This window comes from Phascolarctos cinereus, unplaced genomic scaffold, assembly GCF_003287225.1.
Source record: "Phascolarctos cinereus isolate Bilbo 61053 unplaced genomic scaffold, phaCin_HiC Scaffold_3;HRSCAF=262, whole genome shotgun sequence".
NCBI classification, from domain to species: Eukaryota; Metazoa; Chordata; class Mammalia; order Diprotodontia; family Phascolarctidae; genus Phascolarctos; species Phascolarctos cinereus.
This window is the reverse complement of record NW_027555736.1, coordinates 7,421,627-7,438,533: the sequence shown is the minus strand read 5'-3', so window position 1 is coordinate 7,438,533 and position 16,907 is coordinate 7,421,627. Positions and strand designations below refer to the sequence as shown.

Below are 16,907 nucleotides of genomic sequence, written 5' to 3'. Positions count from 1 at the left end.
CCAGGTCTTGGGCTCAGAGACTCCACAGAAATGACCCTCACAAAGAGGAGGACAGTGTCAGAGGAAAGGGGGCGTGGTCAGGAGATGATGCACACAGGGAAAGAGGCAGGTGAGGGGTCCCAGCATCCCATGCCTTTGGGCCAGAAGGGACCTGGGTATGTGGAGCAGAGGAGCTCAAGGCCCTCATTTTATAGAGAAGGAAACTGAGGCCCAGAAAGGAAAAGGGGCTGGCCTCTGGTCACCCAGGGAGTAGAAGAGCCAGATTCCAAAGCCAGGTGTTCTGACATCAGTCCCAGGACTCTGTTCCATGCTGAGCCACTGATCTCTGCCTGGCTACTTTTAGGGGAGACATCAGTCAGTCAGGTAGCATTTATGATTAAGCACCTACTATGTGCCAGGCTTAACTGTGTTAAGCCCAGAGGATACAAAGAAAGGAAAAAAATAAACAGTCCCTGCCCTGAAGGAAGGAAACAAAACAGCATTGATTAAGCCCCTACTCTGTGCCAGGCTAAGCTTTTACAAGTATTATCTCAGCTGATCCTTACCATAGTCCTGCAAAATAAGTGCTATTTATTATGAAGCCTATTTTAGGATTGAGGAAACTGAGGAAGACAGAGTTTAGGTGACTTGCCCAGGGTCACAGAGCTAGGGAGTGTCTGAGGCTGGATTTGAACTCATGTCTTTCTGACCCCAGGCCCAGCACTTGGTTGGCTGTGGCTGCCCCCGAAGCCTCTGGCATATAGCCTCATGGGGAGAGAACATTCAGACACCTGTGTGCAAAGAAGAGAGAAACAGTGAATTGCAGATAAGTGAGAAAGGATAGGCCCCAAGATGGAGGAGGACCGGGAAGGCGCAGCAGAAGGTGGGCTTCTGTGGTTTCCTTCCTTGGTGTTAAGGCCCAGTGACCCTGAGCCTAAGACAAACTTTCTTGAAGGTGGCTTTTTAATTCCCTCCTGCATCGCACGGTACAGAGGCTAGCCCACAGGTGTTGGGGCCTATTCCTTCTCAGATGCACCACCAGCCCTTGGCAACCCCAGCCCCTGCCTCTCCCATCTCTCCCGAGTCCTCAATGCCAACTCCTTGTCCAGTGGGGATCAGAGCCATCAAGATGCTGTGGAGCAGCAGGAAGGCCCATGGGGAGTACGTGGAGCTCCATCCGCTCTCCCTGGGATCTGGCAGCACCCTCCCATTGGTGGGTGCTGTCTCCCCCTCTAAAACTCCAAATGTCTGGAGGTTGGGGCCATCTTTTCTTCTCTTCTTATATCCCCAGTCCCGAGCCCTTGATAAATGTTTCTTCAGTTGGTCATTCAGTGCTGCCCTCAAGAAGCTTACATCTCAATATACTTGTGAAGCACATAGTCAGTCTTAACATATACTAAGTGCCTACTATGTGCTAGGCAATTCGGCATACAAAGAGGAGCTGCCAGTCCAGTGGGGAAGACAACAGGCCAGCAGCTGGGCCCAAGCAAGGCGTAGGAAGGATCCCTCGGATGAGCAGAGGGAAGGCCTCAGAGCCAAGGGGATCTGGCCATTCCCAGCAGCACCCACCAGAAAGGAGGCTTAGGAAAGAGCCCAGAATTAGAGCTTGGAGCACCCAAGGCCGCTTGCCTGACTGCCTCATTTTGTCAGCAGGCTTTTCTAAGGTCCCTCCTCAATGAGCTGCCCCTCAGAACTCTCAAATGACTGGAAATATTGATTAACTGAAGCCTCTGCACTTCCATCATGCCCCCTTACTGCTACAGAGAAAGAAGATTCTGATTTGGAGCCTCCTAGTAGACTCTGATGGGACCAGGGGCACCTTCATCCCATCCTTGGGGAAGAATGAGGGAGCCCAGGGGGTTTGGAGACCTTCCCTCCTCCCGAGTGCCTCTGGGGCACTCTGTCCCAGCCCATGCCCTGACTCACCCTGCCCTGCCCTCTCTCTCTTACTGAGATTAATCATTTCTAACCAAGTCCTTCCTCAATCGAGTTCCTGTTTCCTGATTTGAAGAGGCTTTTTTGGGGCTCTCAGCTGTCCACCCACCAGGACCAAGGTTGTGAAATCCTGCCCCTTCAGTCAAAAAAAAGGAGGCACCTTGGTGAAATAAGATTGTTCGGCACGTGAGCTTAGCGCTCCCCCACAACACCCCTTCACCGGCCAGGTTGCATTTCCTGAAAAATCATGACTGTCCAAGGTCTTCATTTCCTTAATCCAAAATGCTGCGTCCCAGGTAGGAGGAACAAGGCCTTCTCCCCCAGTCTGTCCTGAGGTGCTCACAGAGCCATAGGAGGGTCGGGGAGGCCGGGTGATTCTCTGCTGGCCAAACCATGAAAGTGAGAGCACCCAGGTTGGTCATGTACTACATGTGTGTCCTTGCACAAGTCACATGATGTCCCTCGGCCTCAGTTTCCTCATTTGTAAAATAAGGAGGTTGGACTGGGTAGTGTCTGGGGTCTCTTTCAGATGAGCCTGGAGGAGGGTGCGGGGGAGCCTGTCCTGGCCGTGGGGATGAATGCAGGTGCCTCTCTGCCTCTCTGTCTCTGCCACACACACACACACACACACACACACACACACACACACACACATCCACATACACATGCACACAGACTCACACACATACATGTGTGCATACATACACATGCATATACACATAGATAGACTCACCCACGTACACACGCACGCACGTGCAAACACACACACAGAACACTGCTGCCTCTCTGACCAGGTACGAATTCCTCTGCCCTTAGAAGCCTCCGCCCCTCAGCCTCCACCTGTATTGTCAGCCTCTCTGTGCGTCCTCCCTGCCATCCCTCCCTTTATCTGTTCTGTTCTTGTTCCGCAGCATATGGACATGGGCATGCTTGTTGTCTTCCCTGGTGAGGAAACAGCAGTGCCTTTTGTTCCTCGTTAAGAGGCAGCGGGGTGATGCAGTGGAGTCAGGAAGACCTGAGTTCAAATTCAGCCTCATGTACTTACTAGCTGTGTGACCCTGGGCAAGTCACTTTACCTCTGTCTCCCTCAGTTTCCTTGTCTGTAAAATGGGGGCAATAATAGCCCTTCCTCCCAGGGCAGCTGTGAGGAGCAGATGAGATAATAATGAAGACATGCTTAGCACAGGGCCCAGCACGCAGTGCTACATGGATATGGGCTATGGTATGATACGCGCTAGCACATGGATACACGGCGCTGCATAAATATTGCTGGTAAATAGCCGTGTCTTCTTCAAGCCGTCTTCTGTCATCCCACCATCCATGCAGGCGAGGCTCCCAGCCACATTGGGTTCTCCTGCCTGGCAAGACAGCTTAACCCCCACCCCCACCTCGTGATTGGTGTTGCTATTTCCAACCAATCCAGGTCATGCTGGGCTCCCCCAGGCCACACTGTCTTATTTATCTGCTCTCAGTTACTGGTCCTTGTTCCCCATAGAATAGTAGGTGGGGGGGTGGCCGGCAGGGAAAGAATGCTGGGCTTGGTGTCAAGATGAAGGCCAGGGCAGGGCTCGAGTCTGGCTATGTGACCCTGGGCAAGTTCCTTAGCCTCTATGTCCTCTTCTATAAAATGGGTGTAGTCGTACCCAGAGGAGTTACATCACAGCTTGTGTCTGTAAAGTGCTATGAACTCCTTCGGGCGCCATGCCAATGCCGGCCCATCATTATTTGGCCTTCTCCATAAGGTTATTTTAAAGGGAGATGAGCTCCCCGCGGGGCCACATTGGCCTCTTCTTTCGGCCCCCTCTTCTACGTCTGCACTGGAATCACTTCTTCTGGGGTCTTTGGAATTTCATTCTCAGGACCTTCCCAGGCCTGTGGGACTGGCTTCTCCTGAAGCATTCTCCCATTGGATCCTTCCTGCCCTTTTTCAATATCCAGTGCAATCTACTTTCTAAAAACCAAACTGAGGTGGGGGAGGGCACCTTGATTCAATAGAAAGAGCCAGCAAGACCCAGGGAACTTGTCTGTAATGACCAAGACTGCGTGTGGTCAGAGCCCAGGCCAGGGAGAGACAGCTGATCTTCTGTGATCACCATCTCTGGTTGGGTTGCTAGGATGAGTGAGAGGCTGAACCGCAGTCTTAGGTAAGGCCGCCATGTCAAGAGCCTGTCCTTGGGACCCAGGCTCCTGGACTCAGAGGAGACCCAGAATCTGAGCACCAAAGGAGATGCCTCCTGTCCATGGAAAGAGACTCTGTGTGCACAGATGTAGTAGGTGTGACCAGCCGGTGACTGGTCAGCTCAGGTCTCATGGCCCAGGAAAGTGAAAGAAAGATATTTTCCTGTGTGAGGCACAGAGTCGGAAGTTGGAGCTCTGTGTGCAAGGAGGAGCAGCCAGAAGGCCCGAGTCCCTGGCTTGCAGGGTTTGTGGAGGGGACCGACAGCTCAGAAGGGAACGAAGGACATTAGGCAGCCCGGTTAGGGAGGTGTCGATGTGGCGTCCTCAGTAAAACTCCCTGTGACTACTGCTGGTGCTTCTTGGTTTTATACCTCACTTGGAATAAAGATCATATCTGTGCCTAGAAAAAGGGGCCATTTTCTAAGCGATACGTGCTAGAAACAACCACTGCTGCAGAGATTCAGACAACAAAGACACCCCTTCTGCTTGGGGGAGTCTGCAGGCCCCCAGTCCGGGCTGGAATCCCCACCTGCTGCTTCAACAATTCACTAACATCTCCTTCAACCCAGCAGTTGTTTTTAAATTATATTTTTATTTCAATAATTATTTCCCCCATTGTATTAAAAAAATTTTAATATTGATTTTTTAAAAGTTTTGAGTTCCAAATTCCCTCCCTTCCCTACCCTTTGAGAAGGCAAGCAGTGTGTTATCAATTATACATGTGAAGTCTCACAAAGCGTATTTCCATATTAGCAATATTGCAAAAGAAAACACACACACACACACACACACACAAAGAAATAAAGTGAAAAAAATTATGCTTCAATCTCCAGCAGTTATTTTTTTTTTGTGTATTTGTTTGGCTTTTTTTTTTTTTTGGTGAGGCAGTCAGGGTTAAGTGATTTGCCCAGGGTCACACAGCTAGTAAGTGTCAAGTGTCTGAAGCCAGATTTGAACTCAGGTCCTCCTGACTCCAAGGCCAGAGCTCTATCCACTGTGCCACCTAGCTGCCTCCTCCAGCAGTTATTTTTTAAAGCACATACTGTGTGCAAGGCCTTGAGCTGGGATGTGGGCATATAAAGTCAGAATCTCTTACCAAGGGGATGCTCAACTTATACAATGACATAAATATGCCATGACTGAGGGGGGAGGAATCAGGGTGGGCTTCTTGTAGGAGGCAGCCCCTGTGCTGAGGGGAGATAAAGTGATAGACGACAGAGATGTTGAGGCACTTGCTTGAGTAGGAGGGGTTTAGGGAGAGGACTGAGTATGGTCTTGGCCAGATTATTTCCCCTCCCTACCCCTCAGCCTCCTCCTCTGAAATGAGAAGGCTGGACCAGGCCGTTTCCAAGGTCCCTTTCAGGATTAAATTCTACAACCATCGGGCAATAGGCTGGTACAAGTCCTTCTTTTGATTGAGAAATTACTCACTGTGAGTATTCCCGAAGAAAAAGCTGGAATGCTGCCATGTTCTCAGCGCTCACATTTCAGAAAGACTTTGATGAGATTTCTCTCTGTTTACGCCTCTGTACATATGTGTAGTGTGTGAGTGTGTGTATGTGAGTGTGTATGTGTGTGTGAATGTGAGTGTATGTGTGTGTGTGGGGGGGTGTGCAGGCAGAAGCCACCAAACTGCTAACCTCTCCTCTCCCATTCTTCCAGGAGAAATGCCATCAGTACTGGCCAGACCAGGGATGCTGGATGTATGGGAACATTCGTGTCTCTGTGGAAGACTGCATCGTCCTGGTGGACTACACCATTCGGAAGTTCTGTATACAGTCGGTGAGTGTTGTCTGCAGCTGGGCCTCTCCAGGGCTGGCTCTGTAATCGAAGGAAGCCTCGATGCCAGGGATTTCCTCCGTAGAAACCTAGGATCAAGGGCTGTTTAGGACAAATTCTTGCCCTCAGAGTTATAATCAGAGGCTGAAGCCTGTTCCATTCTTGCGTCTGCTTTTCCTCCTCTTTCTGTCTCCTTCTTCCCTGCCAGGCTGTCCGTTTGCCTCTATCCCTACCAATTTCCCCTCCTGCTTTTTCTGGCCCGTCATTGGTGGGGAATCCAGATCACCAGGCTCGTCAGCATTGCTCAGAATAGGAACGAGGGAGCCTGAGGACTTTGCCAAGTGTCCCTGGGCTCAGTTCCCCCATCTAGAACATGAGGGTGTCTGCTGAGGTCTCTTTTGGCTCCAAACTCAGGATGCTAGCTCAAGGAGCAGATGTGACAGGCCACTCTCTTGATTCCCACATCCAGTGGGAAATTTGGTCCAGGAGTAATCACTCGTTGAGTCAACAAGCATTTCTTCAGTGCCTGGTGTGTTCCAGGCACTACGGATCATGACGATAGCTGTTACTTATGGGATGCCTTATAATTGGCCAAGTGCTTTAATTGCATCATTTTAATGGAGTATTGCAACAATGCTGTGGGTTGGGCACCAAAGGTATTATTATTCCCAATTTACAGATGAGAAACCTGAGGCTCAAACAAATCAAGGGACTTTGAACCCTGGACACACACCTAATCAGTGTCTGTGGGAGCTAAACCTGTATATTCCTACCTTTGAGTGAGACAGGGATTCCATGGGGGCCAGGAGTTCACCAAGGGCAGCACTAAGGGGAAGCAGGCAGAATTTCCAGCTGCCTGTGAGTGCCAGGGCCGCCGCCGCCACCCGCTAGGCTCACCCTCGGTTTCTTGTCTTCTCAGCAGCTCCATGATGGCTGCAAAGCCCCACGGCTGGTGACCCAGCTCCACTTCACCAGCTGGCCCGACTTTGGGGTGCCCTTCACCCCCATTGGGATGCTGAAGTTTCTGAAAAAAGTGAAGACCCTGAATCCCTCCCACGCAGGGCCCATCATTGTTCACTGCAGGTATGACCCGAGTCTCAGAGCCGTCAGCCACTGGTGCTGACATCAGGTGTGGGTGACATTCCTGCCCCATCAGCTCTTTTACAGAAATAAGGCCAGGACAGACCCGGAGCCCCAGAGGTCATTTCCAAAATGGAATTTATATTTGTTAAAAGCTGATGCAGAGGCTCATAGCGCCTTAGAACCAGAAGGAACCTTGGAGGTCATTTAGGACACACTGTTTTCTACAAATGAGGAAAGTAAGGCCAGCATGGTTTGCCAAAAATCAGATAGCTAAAAAGCGGCAGAGCCAGGACCTGGAGGAAAGCCCTCTGTAAGCTTTAGGGTGCTGTGGAAATAGGAGTTTGTAGCATCATCTTCATTATGGATACTGGTTTAATTTTCTTTCTCTGTTTTGACTCTCCCTGGATTTGGAATCAAGTCTGTATTTCTATCATAGTAGGAATTTGGTATTGCTCCTTTTCCTATTTTTGCCAACAGTTTATATATTAATATTCTTTAATATGTATGTTTATAACATATTTGTTTATATATTTTTATAATATAATGTTCTTTAAATTATAATTTATGGGGTTTTTTCCCCTTTGAGAGAAAATTTATGGAGTGTTTTATTTTCTGTAAGATTGGGTTAAGTCCTTTGTTTCCTGCTCTGTTCATCTGGGCTTTTATATTTCAGTAGATATTTATCCATCATTTAAGTTGTCAATTTTCTTGGCATTAAATCCAGTGAAATAAGTTCTAACAGTTTTATTTATTTCTTCTTTGTTAGCTGTGAATTCAGCTTTTTCAGTTTTGTTTCTGATCGTTTGGTTTTCTTCTTTCTTTTCTTAGATCAAATCAGCTAATGATTTATCAACTTTTATTTTAAAAAATAGTTCTTGGTTTCACTTCTTAATTTAGTGTTTTTTTGCTCTTATTATTAATTTCTTCTTTGACTTTCAGTATTTTTATTTCAGTGTTTAATTGGACTTTAAAATTTTGTAGGCTTTCTGATGCTTTCATTTGCATTGACCTAATGGTTGATGGGCTCTTTCTCTCTTTTACTGATTTAAGTATTTAAAAACTATAGAGGAAGTGAGGTGAGGCAGCAGATAGAGTGCTGGCTATGGAGTCAAGAAGACCTGAATTCAAATCTGGTTTCAGATCCCGTGACCATGTCACTTAGTTTCCTCAACTGTAAAAATGGAGGTAATAGCATCTATCTCACAGGGTTGTTGTGAAAATCAAATGAGATTATGTTTGTAAAGTACTCCACACAATGCCTGGCATATAGTAGATACTTAATAAATGCTTCTTCCATTATCAGATTTTTTTTTAAACCTGGAGAAGATATTAGAGGGACTTCAGTCCTATTATCCCCTCATTTACATACGAGTAAACTGAGGCGTGGAGAGATGAGATGACTTGCCCACATTCCCCCGACAGTAAAGACTAGAGGTGAAATTCAAACCCAGCCCTCCTAACTCTCAGTCCAAAGCTCCAGTTTCCCTAATACCACAGTGCCAATCGATACCATTCATGACATCTTGGAATACCTGTGATTTTCTTGAATACTTAAATTCTTGCCTTTTGGCTACAGAATAAACCAGGGATAGCCTGGGGTAATGGAAAGACCATAGCCAGGAGAAACCTGAGTTGAACTCCAGCCTCTGACATTTAGTAATTGTGTGACCTTGGCCAAGTCAGTCCCTCTCTGAGACTCAGTCTTCTCATCTGTAAAAGGGGGTATAATGTTAGCACCTACCTCTTAGGGCTGTTCTGAGGCTCCAATGAGATGACATGGGTGGGTTCTACAAAGATGTCAGCTGTTGTAACCTCCTTCCCTGCCTTCCCCGATTCCACCCCCGTGCCCCATTTTAACTAACAATTAAGCATTCCATCTTAATGACAGCTTCCTGTAAAAAGCTGTGCCATGGTTGGCAGGGAAGCTCAGGAGGGAAAATCTGTAACCGTGTTACTACCAAAATGGGAGAGATAAGGTGAATGTCCCATAGTCCAGGACTGTTTTTCCTGGGGATTAGCCAGAAAGGCCACTGGTCACTGTTCTCAGCTTTTTGTCCTGAGGTGATTTTAAAAGGTTGGTTTGGGGGCTTCAGCTCTGTTTCTCATGTAGCATGAGCAAACAAGTCAAGGGACCATGTTAATAGGAGGACTCAGATCCTTGCTGAGGGACTGTATTTATTATTTATAAATTGGGTTTCAGCTGGACTCAGGCAGTGGATATAAAGCATTTTGTAAGTTTTAACGTAGTACAAAAGTCTAAGCTATTACTCTGATTGTTGTGATAAATATAATGTATTGAATAATGACCACCTCTCTGCCTTTCATATGCCACCTCGAATTCTTGGAATGTAAGTCCCCCTCATGTCTGCCTCTTAGATCCCTTATTTCCTTCAAAGCCCAATGCACATGCTGGGTCCTACACAAGAGCTTTTCCTGACTGGCCTCAGGTGCCCTTTCCTACTCTCATGGCCTCAGGCCTCTCCCACCTCCCCCCACCTGTTGTAAAACTTTTCTTCCATCAGGACTCAGTCAGGTACAAGAAGCCTGCCTGCCAGCCCCATCACCCCCCACTGGGCTTGTTTCCTCTCTCCTCAAGTGTTCCTAGGGGCAGAGCACCAGCCCTGGAGTCAGGAGAATCTGAGTTCAAATCCAGCCTTAGACACTTGACATTTACTAGCTGTATGATCCTGGGCAAGTCACTTAGCCCTGATTGCCTTGACAACAAAAAAAAAAGTGACTTTATCCTCAAATATTCCTCCTCTTGCTAGCCTTTTAATTAAAAAAAATGCCTAAACCCCTCCTATGTGCCAGGTACTCTGCTAGGGATTGGAGATAGAAAGACAAAACTGAGATGCTTCCTGCCATCAAGGACCTTATATTTTATTGAGGGAAAAAGCTCATGGCACAAAGATGTGAATATACAAGGTACTGGTAGAAGAATTGGGGGCAGGGTCTCTAGCAAGTGAGGGAGTCAGGAAGGGCCTTGTGTTGGACCTGACGTGCACTGAGCTTTAAATAAATTCAAAATCTAAGAGGTGAAGATGGGGAGGTGAGCATTCTGGCATGAGGAAGCAGCTGTGCGAAGGCAGGAAACTAGAAGGTTATTTGTGCAGGAGAGCAAGTGTAGAGTGTGTGAAGGAGGATGTTTGATAACCCAAGAAAGGAGGCCAAAGCCCGGCTGTGAAGAGTTTAATCACAGAGGCAATGGGCAGTCAGAGCAGGAGAGTGATGTTTTCTGAGTTGGGCTTTAGGAAGATCGATCGGGCATCAGTCCTGTGGAGGATGGACTGAAGTGGAAAGAAGTTGGAGCCCGCATCCTATTGCCATAGTCCAGATGTGAGGTGATGAGGACCAGTATGAGGGTGGGGATAGTGTCAGAGGAGAAAAGGGGGAGTAGTCAAAAGATGTTGCAGGGGTTGAAATCAACCAGAGATGCTGCAGAAGTGAAATCACCCAGAGATGTTGCAGAGGTGAAATCTACCAGAGATGCTACATAGGTGAAATCTATCAGAGATGCTGTCAGGGGTGAAATCTCACTAGTCTTGACTTGTGAGAGACAGCAAGGAATCTGGAATGATTCCTAGGTTGGGAGGGACTGGGGAAGGTGATACCCTCCACAGTAGTAGGGAAGATAGGGGAGGGGCTAAAGGGGAAGGATAATGAGTTCTGTTTTGAACATGTTGAGTTTAAGATGTCTGCTGGACATCTACTTAGTGGTGTCTGAAAGGCAGTTGGAGATTTGGAGGCTGGCAAGAGACATGGGGCAGGAGAGGTAGTTTTGAGAATTATCAGTATAGAGATGGTAATTAAATCCATGGGAGCTGGTGAGATCACCAAGTGGAGTGTTATTTAGGGAGAAGAGAAGAGGGCCCAGAACAGAGCCTGAGGGACACCCAAGTTTAGAGGGCATGATCTGGAGAAGGATCCAGCCAAGGAGACAGAAGAAGCCATCAGAGAGGTAGGAGGAGAACTAGAAGGAGAGGGGGAGTCCCAAAAACCTAGAGAGAAGAGAATATCAAGGAGGCAAGGATAATCTACAATATCAAAGCCTACAGAGAAGTCAAGAAGGATGAGTATTAAGAAAAGGCCATTGGACTTGACAGTTAGGAGCTCACTAGTAACTTTGGAGAGAACAGCTTCAGTAAAATAATGAAGTTGGAAGCCATAAGAAGAGAATGAGAAGGGAGAAAATGTTGGCCCCTATTGTAGATGGCCTTCTAAGGAAGTTTAGCTACAAAGGGTAGTAGAGAAATAAGATACAAGTTAGCAGGGATGGAAAGCTCGAATGAGAGTTTTTTGAGGATGGGGAAGACAGGAGATGTTTGTAGGCAGTAGGAAATGAGCCAGCAGCGAGGGAGGGATTGAAAATCAGTAAAAGAGGTGGGTATGGCAGAGGGGGCAATCTGTTAGAGGAGATGGGATGGAATGGGATCACTTGAGCAGGTAGAAGGGTTAGCCTTGGCAAGGAGTGAGGCCAGCTCATCATGTGAGACAGGGCTGAAGGAAAGAAGGGCAGAAGGCACCTGAGTGATGAGAGATGAGGAGGAGGAGAGCTCAAAATTAGATTAATTTTTTTTCAGTAAAATATGAGGCAACGTTCTAAGCTGAAAGGGTTGAGGGAGGGGAACCAGGAAAGTTTTGAGTAGAAACAAGAAGGTTTGCACGAGCCTAGGTGGAGAGTAAGAGATAAAGGAAGCATGGAAAGATTTCCTGGCAGCAGTGAGGGCCCAGTTGAGGTTATATAACATAAATTTGTAGTGGACCCAATCAGAATGGTTACATGATTTTCTCCATCTTCATTCATCAGCACATGTGTAAGAGCGAAGATGATGAATGGGGAGTGGTCCCAGGCTGAGGCTTGGCTGGGTGTAGGACAAGAGAGGAGGACAGTGTGAAGGTAAACTGATTCACCAAGAGGTCAAATAGAGAGAAGAGGAGAAAATGGCTAGGGCAGGAGAGTTCGAGAATTGAGGGATCAAGGTATTCAAGGTCATGGTGTGGGTGAAGAGCAGGGTTTGGTAAGGGAAAGCAGAGGGAGAGATGGAAAGCCAATAGGTTATGGTTGGATAAAGGGATTTCAGAACTCTTGAACATGGAGGTGGTACAATTGTGGATGATGGCAAGATTAAGGGTATGATCATCTTTTGTGTGTGACTGAGATGAGGGGAAGAGGAGTGGCTTGTGGGAGGTGAGTAGGTTAAGGAACTGAGTTGTTAGGGTGTTTGAGGGGAGAGTCCACAAGTATGTTGAAGGAGAGAAAAATTGTGAGCTGGATACCAAACTCATTGAGAAAGGAAAGGGAGTGACCTGGAGGGCTATAAACAACAGCTACCAGGGTTTTGGTGGGTGGTAAATATGAATATGAACCTTCTAGGAGGAGAGGTTACTGAGTTAATGGAGGTAGGAAGAGAACCAGGCAGTGGTAATGGGGGAGCTCAGAGTATTCCAACTCTACCCCCTCAACCAGAGAGCTGATGAGAAAGAGTGAAGGGGTAGCCAGCACTGGAAAAGGTGGCCAGGGAGGCTGTGCCATCAGGAGGAGCCAGGTTTTAGTAATAGTTCATGGGTGGAAGGAATGGACAGAGGAAATATTTAGGAGGAAGGGAAGTTTGTCAACTATGGAATGGGAATTCCAGAGGGCACAGTGGAAGGGGTGGGTGGGGTTAGGAGGAAACTTTAGTTTGAGTGGGTTGAGGGGTGATGGGAAAGAGGAATTGAGTGGTGGGAAGCAGGGAATAAGGTTTGGATAATACAGTAGTATGGAATTCCTGGGATGTATAGGGTGTGTCCAGGTATGAGAAGAGTCATTCATTGAGTGGAGGGTCACCATTCCTCTACCCAAAATCTGAGTGATTCTGGAGAGAGTGGAGAGAAGGGCAAAGGCAGGAGAGACACTGGGGAGATGAATTCACCAAGATGTGGCACCTGCTTAGTTACAGGGCCATAAGGGAGAGAGTCAAGGGTGACCATGAGGTAGCAAATCTGGGAAACTAGAAGAATGGTGATACCCTCGGCAGAGGAGTGGATAACGAGTTTTGTTCTGTTCCTGTTGAGCCGGTGGGAATTCCTGCCTGTTTGACCTTGACCAAGTACCTTTCCCTGGCTGGACCCAAGCTTCCTTCTCCATATGCTGAGGAGGATCTCTGAGGCTTGATCCCAGGCAACCTTTCAGTTTGTCCTCAGGGGATTGAAGACATCTTTGCAAGGACCCTTGCTTGGTTTAGGTCTCCCAGAACCAAGTACATTACAGGTGGTGATATGAATGAACGAACGAGCTTCACTTTGGGCTGAGTTAGAAATATTAGAGCCATGTCCCATAGTTGTTTTTTTTTTCCCTACATGATATCAGCACTCGGGGACCTTCCCACTGACTGGTGGTATTTCAAAAGGCATGAGCTTCACTTGTGTGGATCCATATAGATCATAGCTTTCTCCATAGATTAGCCCAGGGCTTCTCAATCTGGGGACCTTGGGTAGATTTCAGGGGGTCTGTGAAGTTATGTGGGAAAAATTACTTTTTAAATTTTCATTAACCTCTAAACTCTAGCATTTCCTTGTAATTAGGAATATTGAAACCAGTGAAAGTGACCACTGGCCTTTAAAGGTGCATCATGCCTGGATTGTGAGAGATGAGCTGTCCTGTGCCCCCGCAAAGATGTGCTAGGAAGCTGCCTGACCACCACCGTGTGGTGTCCCCGAATCCTTAACCTGACATGGGTCTGGTGATAAGTAGAGGATATGGCACCCACCGCTGAACACCCAGAGAAGGGGCAGGGCTGCAGAGGCACTGTCTAGTCAGTTCTCCTCACCTCCTACAGGAGGCCACAATAGCAGCTGCGCTCCAGAGTTGGTTTCTGGGGAGGAGAGCTGCGGGTGTGCCAGGAAGCACCTCGGCACCTGAGCTAAATCTTCTCTTTCTTCCTGATGTGGAGGGAATTGGCATTGACTCCAATCCCTTCTCTAAAGAAAGTGTGACATTCTTCCAATCCAGTTCAGTCCAGTCCAAGGACCTTTGACGTCTTCCATGGGACCACTCTCTCCAGTAATGCAGATCGCAGCCCCTCTAACACCCAGTGGGCAGCTCTCACCAGTTACTGCAGCTGGAAGGCGGATCACACTGCACTGGCCTTGGGAGAAGAGTCTCTAATTCTGGATGATGGCTCTCATTCTCCAAACTCATGTCCTGGGGCTGTTAGTAGCACTTTGGTATCATCCTTCAGCCCAAGATCTCCAAAGGTTCTATAAGTATTTTTGTGATATTTTCACTTAAAGTTTAACTTCCCCCTCCACTTAGACTCTAAGGGATGGCCTTTGAAAGTATTCACGGCCAGAACATTCATTCACACTGCTTCGCCTTCCCACAGCTCACTCTCCCTGCGTGGCCAGTCAGGCAGGGAGCCCTCTACACTCAGGCCGGGCCCCAGACAGCAGCCATACCCTCCATCACCTGGCCTAGGGTCAAAGCTTGCAGCAGGACCTTCCACAGCCCGTGTGCCTTCGCAGTAGCCTTCATTCAAGAACCCCGCCTCCCCTCCCCCTCACCAGGAAGCCTTGGGGCAGGAGCCTTTGTTGGGAACTTGTTATCATCAGTATTCTGTCAGTCCCACATGGGGTGCAGGGACCCCGGGAGCTCCGAAGCCCCTCTAGTCTAAGCTGGAAAGGTCTTTGTACCATGAACCCACCACCAAGGAAGCCTACCTCTCCTGCCTCTCTGCTCAGCCAGAATCCTGACTCAGCTAGAAAAGGAAGGATCAGGTTTTAGCCCACAGAGGGGACAGGGTTTGGTGTGTTGGGGAAGATGGGAAGAGCTCTCTTTTTAAGGACTAGCCCATCTCTGCATTGAAAAGTCTGCTTAGATACTTGGGTAGGTAGGAATGGGTATGCCCTCCACTGATCGAGAGCCACCCCTCCACACCTGCCCATGCAGGTCCACGGTCCTCGTCTGTCTGCTCCCGCAGGCAGTCCATCCTCGGACCCTTCCTCTGGACCTCTTGACACTGTTTGCAGCCTTCACAAAAGCAGACCAGGAGGTAGAGATGATGAGGAAAAAAAATTACATATTTCCCTATTTGGCAGGGGGAATTCCGCAGGGTGGGGGGCAGCTTTTATCAATGCAATCAGCAGACAGGCCAGGCCTGGTGCCAACCAGGTATGTATCCAGTTTTTACAGCACCACGGCTGCCCTGAGGAAAGAGCACAGGTCTATAGGCAGAGGACCTGGGTTCAAGTCATGTCTCTGACACTTACTATCTCCGTGACTTTGGGTGAGTGACCTAACCTCCCTGGGCTTCAGATTCCTCATCTGTAAAATAAGGAGGGCATTGGATTGCATGGGGCTTTCTAGGTCCCTTCCAGTTTTAAATCTGTGCTCTGGGGATCGAGGGTCCTTGATTTGGAGAGGAGACCAATGTAATGGCTCTGAGTCCAGCCTTCAGCCTTTACGAGCTGTGAGACAGTAGGTTCTCTGAGCCTCAGTTTCCTCATCTGTAAAATGGGTATCATAAAACTTGTAATATCTGACTCCTAGAATCTTTGTGGGGAGAGCACTTAAAGACAGTAACAACAGCAACAGCAAATACTACTATCATCATCATCATCATCATCATCACTGCCTCAGACACTTCCTAGCTCTGTGACTCTGGACAAGTCAGGTCACCTTTTTCTGCCTCAGTTTCCTCATCTGTAGAATGGAGATAATAATAGCACCTCCCTCATAGGGTTATTGTGAAGATGAAATGAGATAATGCTTGTAAAGTTCAACCTTACAAGGGAGAGAAATAGGATCTCTTTTTCTCTGTCACGGCTGGGGGCGTCCTCATCCAGGGGCTCAGAATCCAGGTCCCGGCCTACTGGGCTGCAGGGAATTTCTCCCACGTGCCAGGGCCAGGTCACCTGACCTGACTAACCCAGGGTGTCCCCCAAACTTTCTCCTGAAAACTTGGGCTGCCGACATGGGGAATCATTTTTGAGGGCAGGTCTCCCTCTAGTGGCATCGCTGCAGATCGACACGGAGGCCTTCATTGGCATGGACAGGCCCAAAGTTTAAAGTCAATGATTCCTGACTGGAATCCCTGCATGGAGTCTGAGCCCTGGAAGAAAGTGCTGAAGCTTCGTGACGTATCCCCCGAGACCGTTTATCTGCCAACAAGTATGATATGTAATGATTCTCTCTCTTTCTCTCTCTCCTTGCCCCGCTCTCTCCCTCTCACCCTTTCCCTGTTCCACTCTTCTCCCTCCCTGTCCATGTCCTTCCCCTCTCCACCACTTCATCTCCCTCCTCCTCCCCCTCCCCTTCCACAACCATCTCCTTCTCCCCCTTTTTTTCTCCCCTCTCCTCTCTTCCACCTCTCCCTCTCCATGTTCATCCCTTCTCCCTCTCTCCTTCTCCCCTCTCCACTCTCTCTCTTCCTCTTCCTCTGTCAGTGCTGGTGTGGGCCGGACGGGCACCTTCATCGTCATCGATGCCATCATAGATATGATGCATGCTGAGCAAAAGGTTGACGTCTTTGAGTTTGTTTCCAGGATCCGTAACCAGCGGCCTCAAATGGTTCAAACTGATGTAAGTGAAAGACTTCATTTGTGGAACTTTTCATTCTGATCCATCTTGCAGACTGAGTCCATATACTCACATATAGGCCATTCTGCCCCATAAAACAACTCTGGTGATGTTAATGAAAACGCTGTGTGGCCGATGGATTTGGACCAAAGGCCCTGCCCTCCCTCTCCTCAGCTCGTCGCCTATACAACAAGGCTCAGCTCCGCTGTGGGACAATGACCCTCCCAGGGGAGAGGTGGGGGGCTCTAGGTGTTGAATGTTGCATACCCTGTCAATTCTAATAGCTGTGTTGGTTTGTTTTCTCTTTGTGAGTTAGGGATAGGAAGCTGGGAAGTGTCTGTGGTCTATAAAAACAAAACATGGAGACAAAACTAAGGAAAAATAAAACTGTTCAGGT

General features: G+C 48.2%; 1 protein-coding gene across 1 annotated transcript in view; it reads left to right on the top strand.

Moving 5' to 3' along the window:
• The window catches only part of LOC110202209 (protein tyrosine phosphatase receptor type E), a 171,112-nt gene that overhangs the window by 139,595 nt on the left and 14,610 nt on the right, over window positions 1–16,907 (top strand). Inside the window, 3 exon segments of the mRNA XM_078150689.1 lie at window positions 5,755–5,874; window positions 6,791–6,954; window positions 16,378–16,513. Of these exon segments, the coding sequence (XP_078006815.1) occupies window positions 5,755–5,874; window positions 6,791–6,954; window positions 16,378–16,513 (420 nt within the window).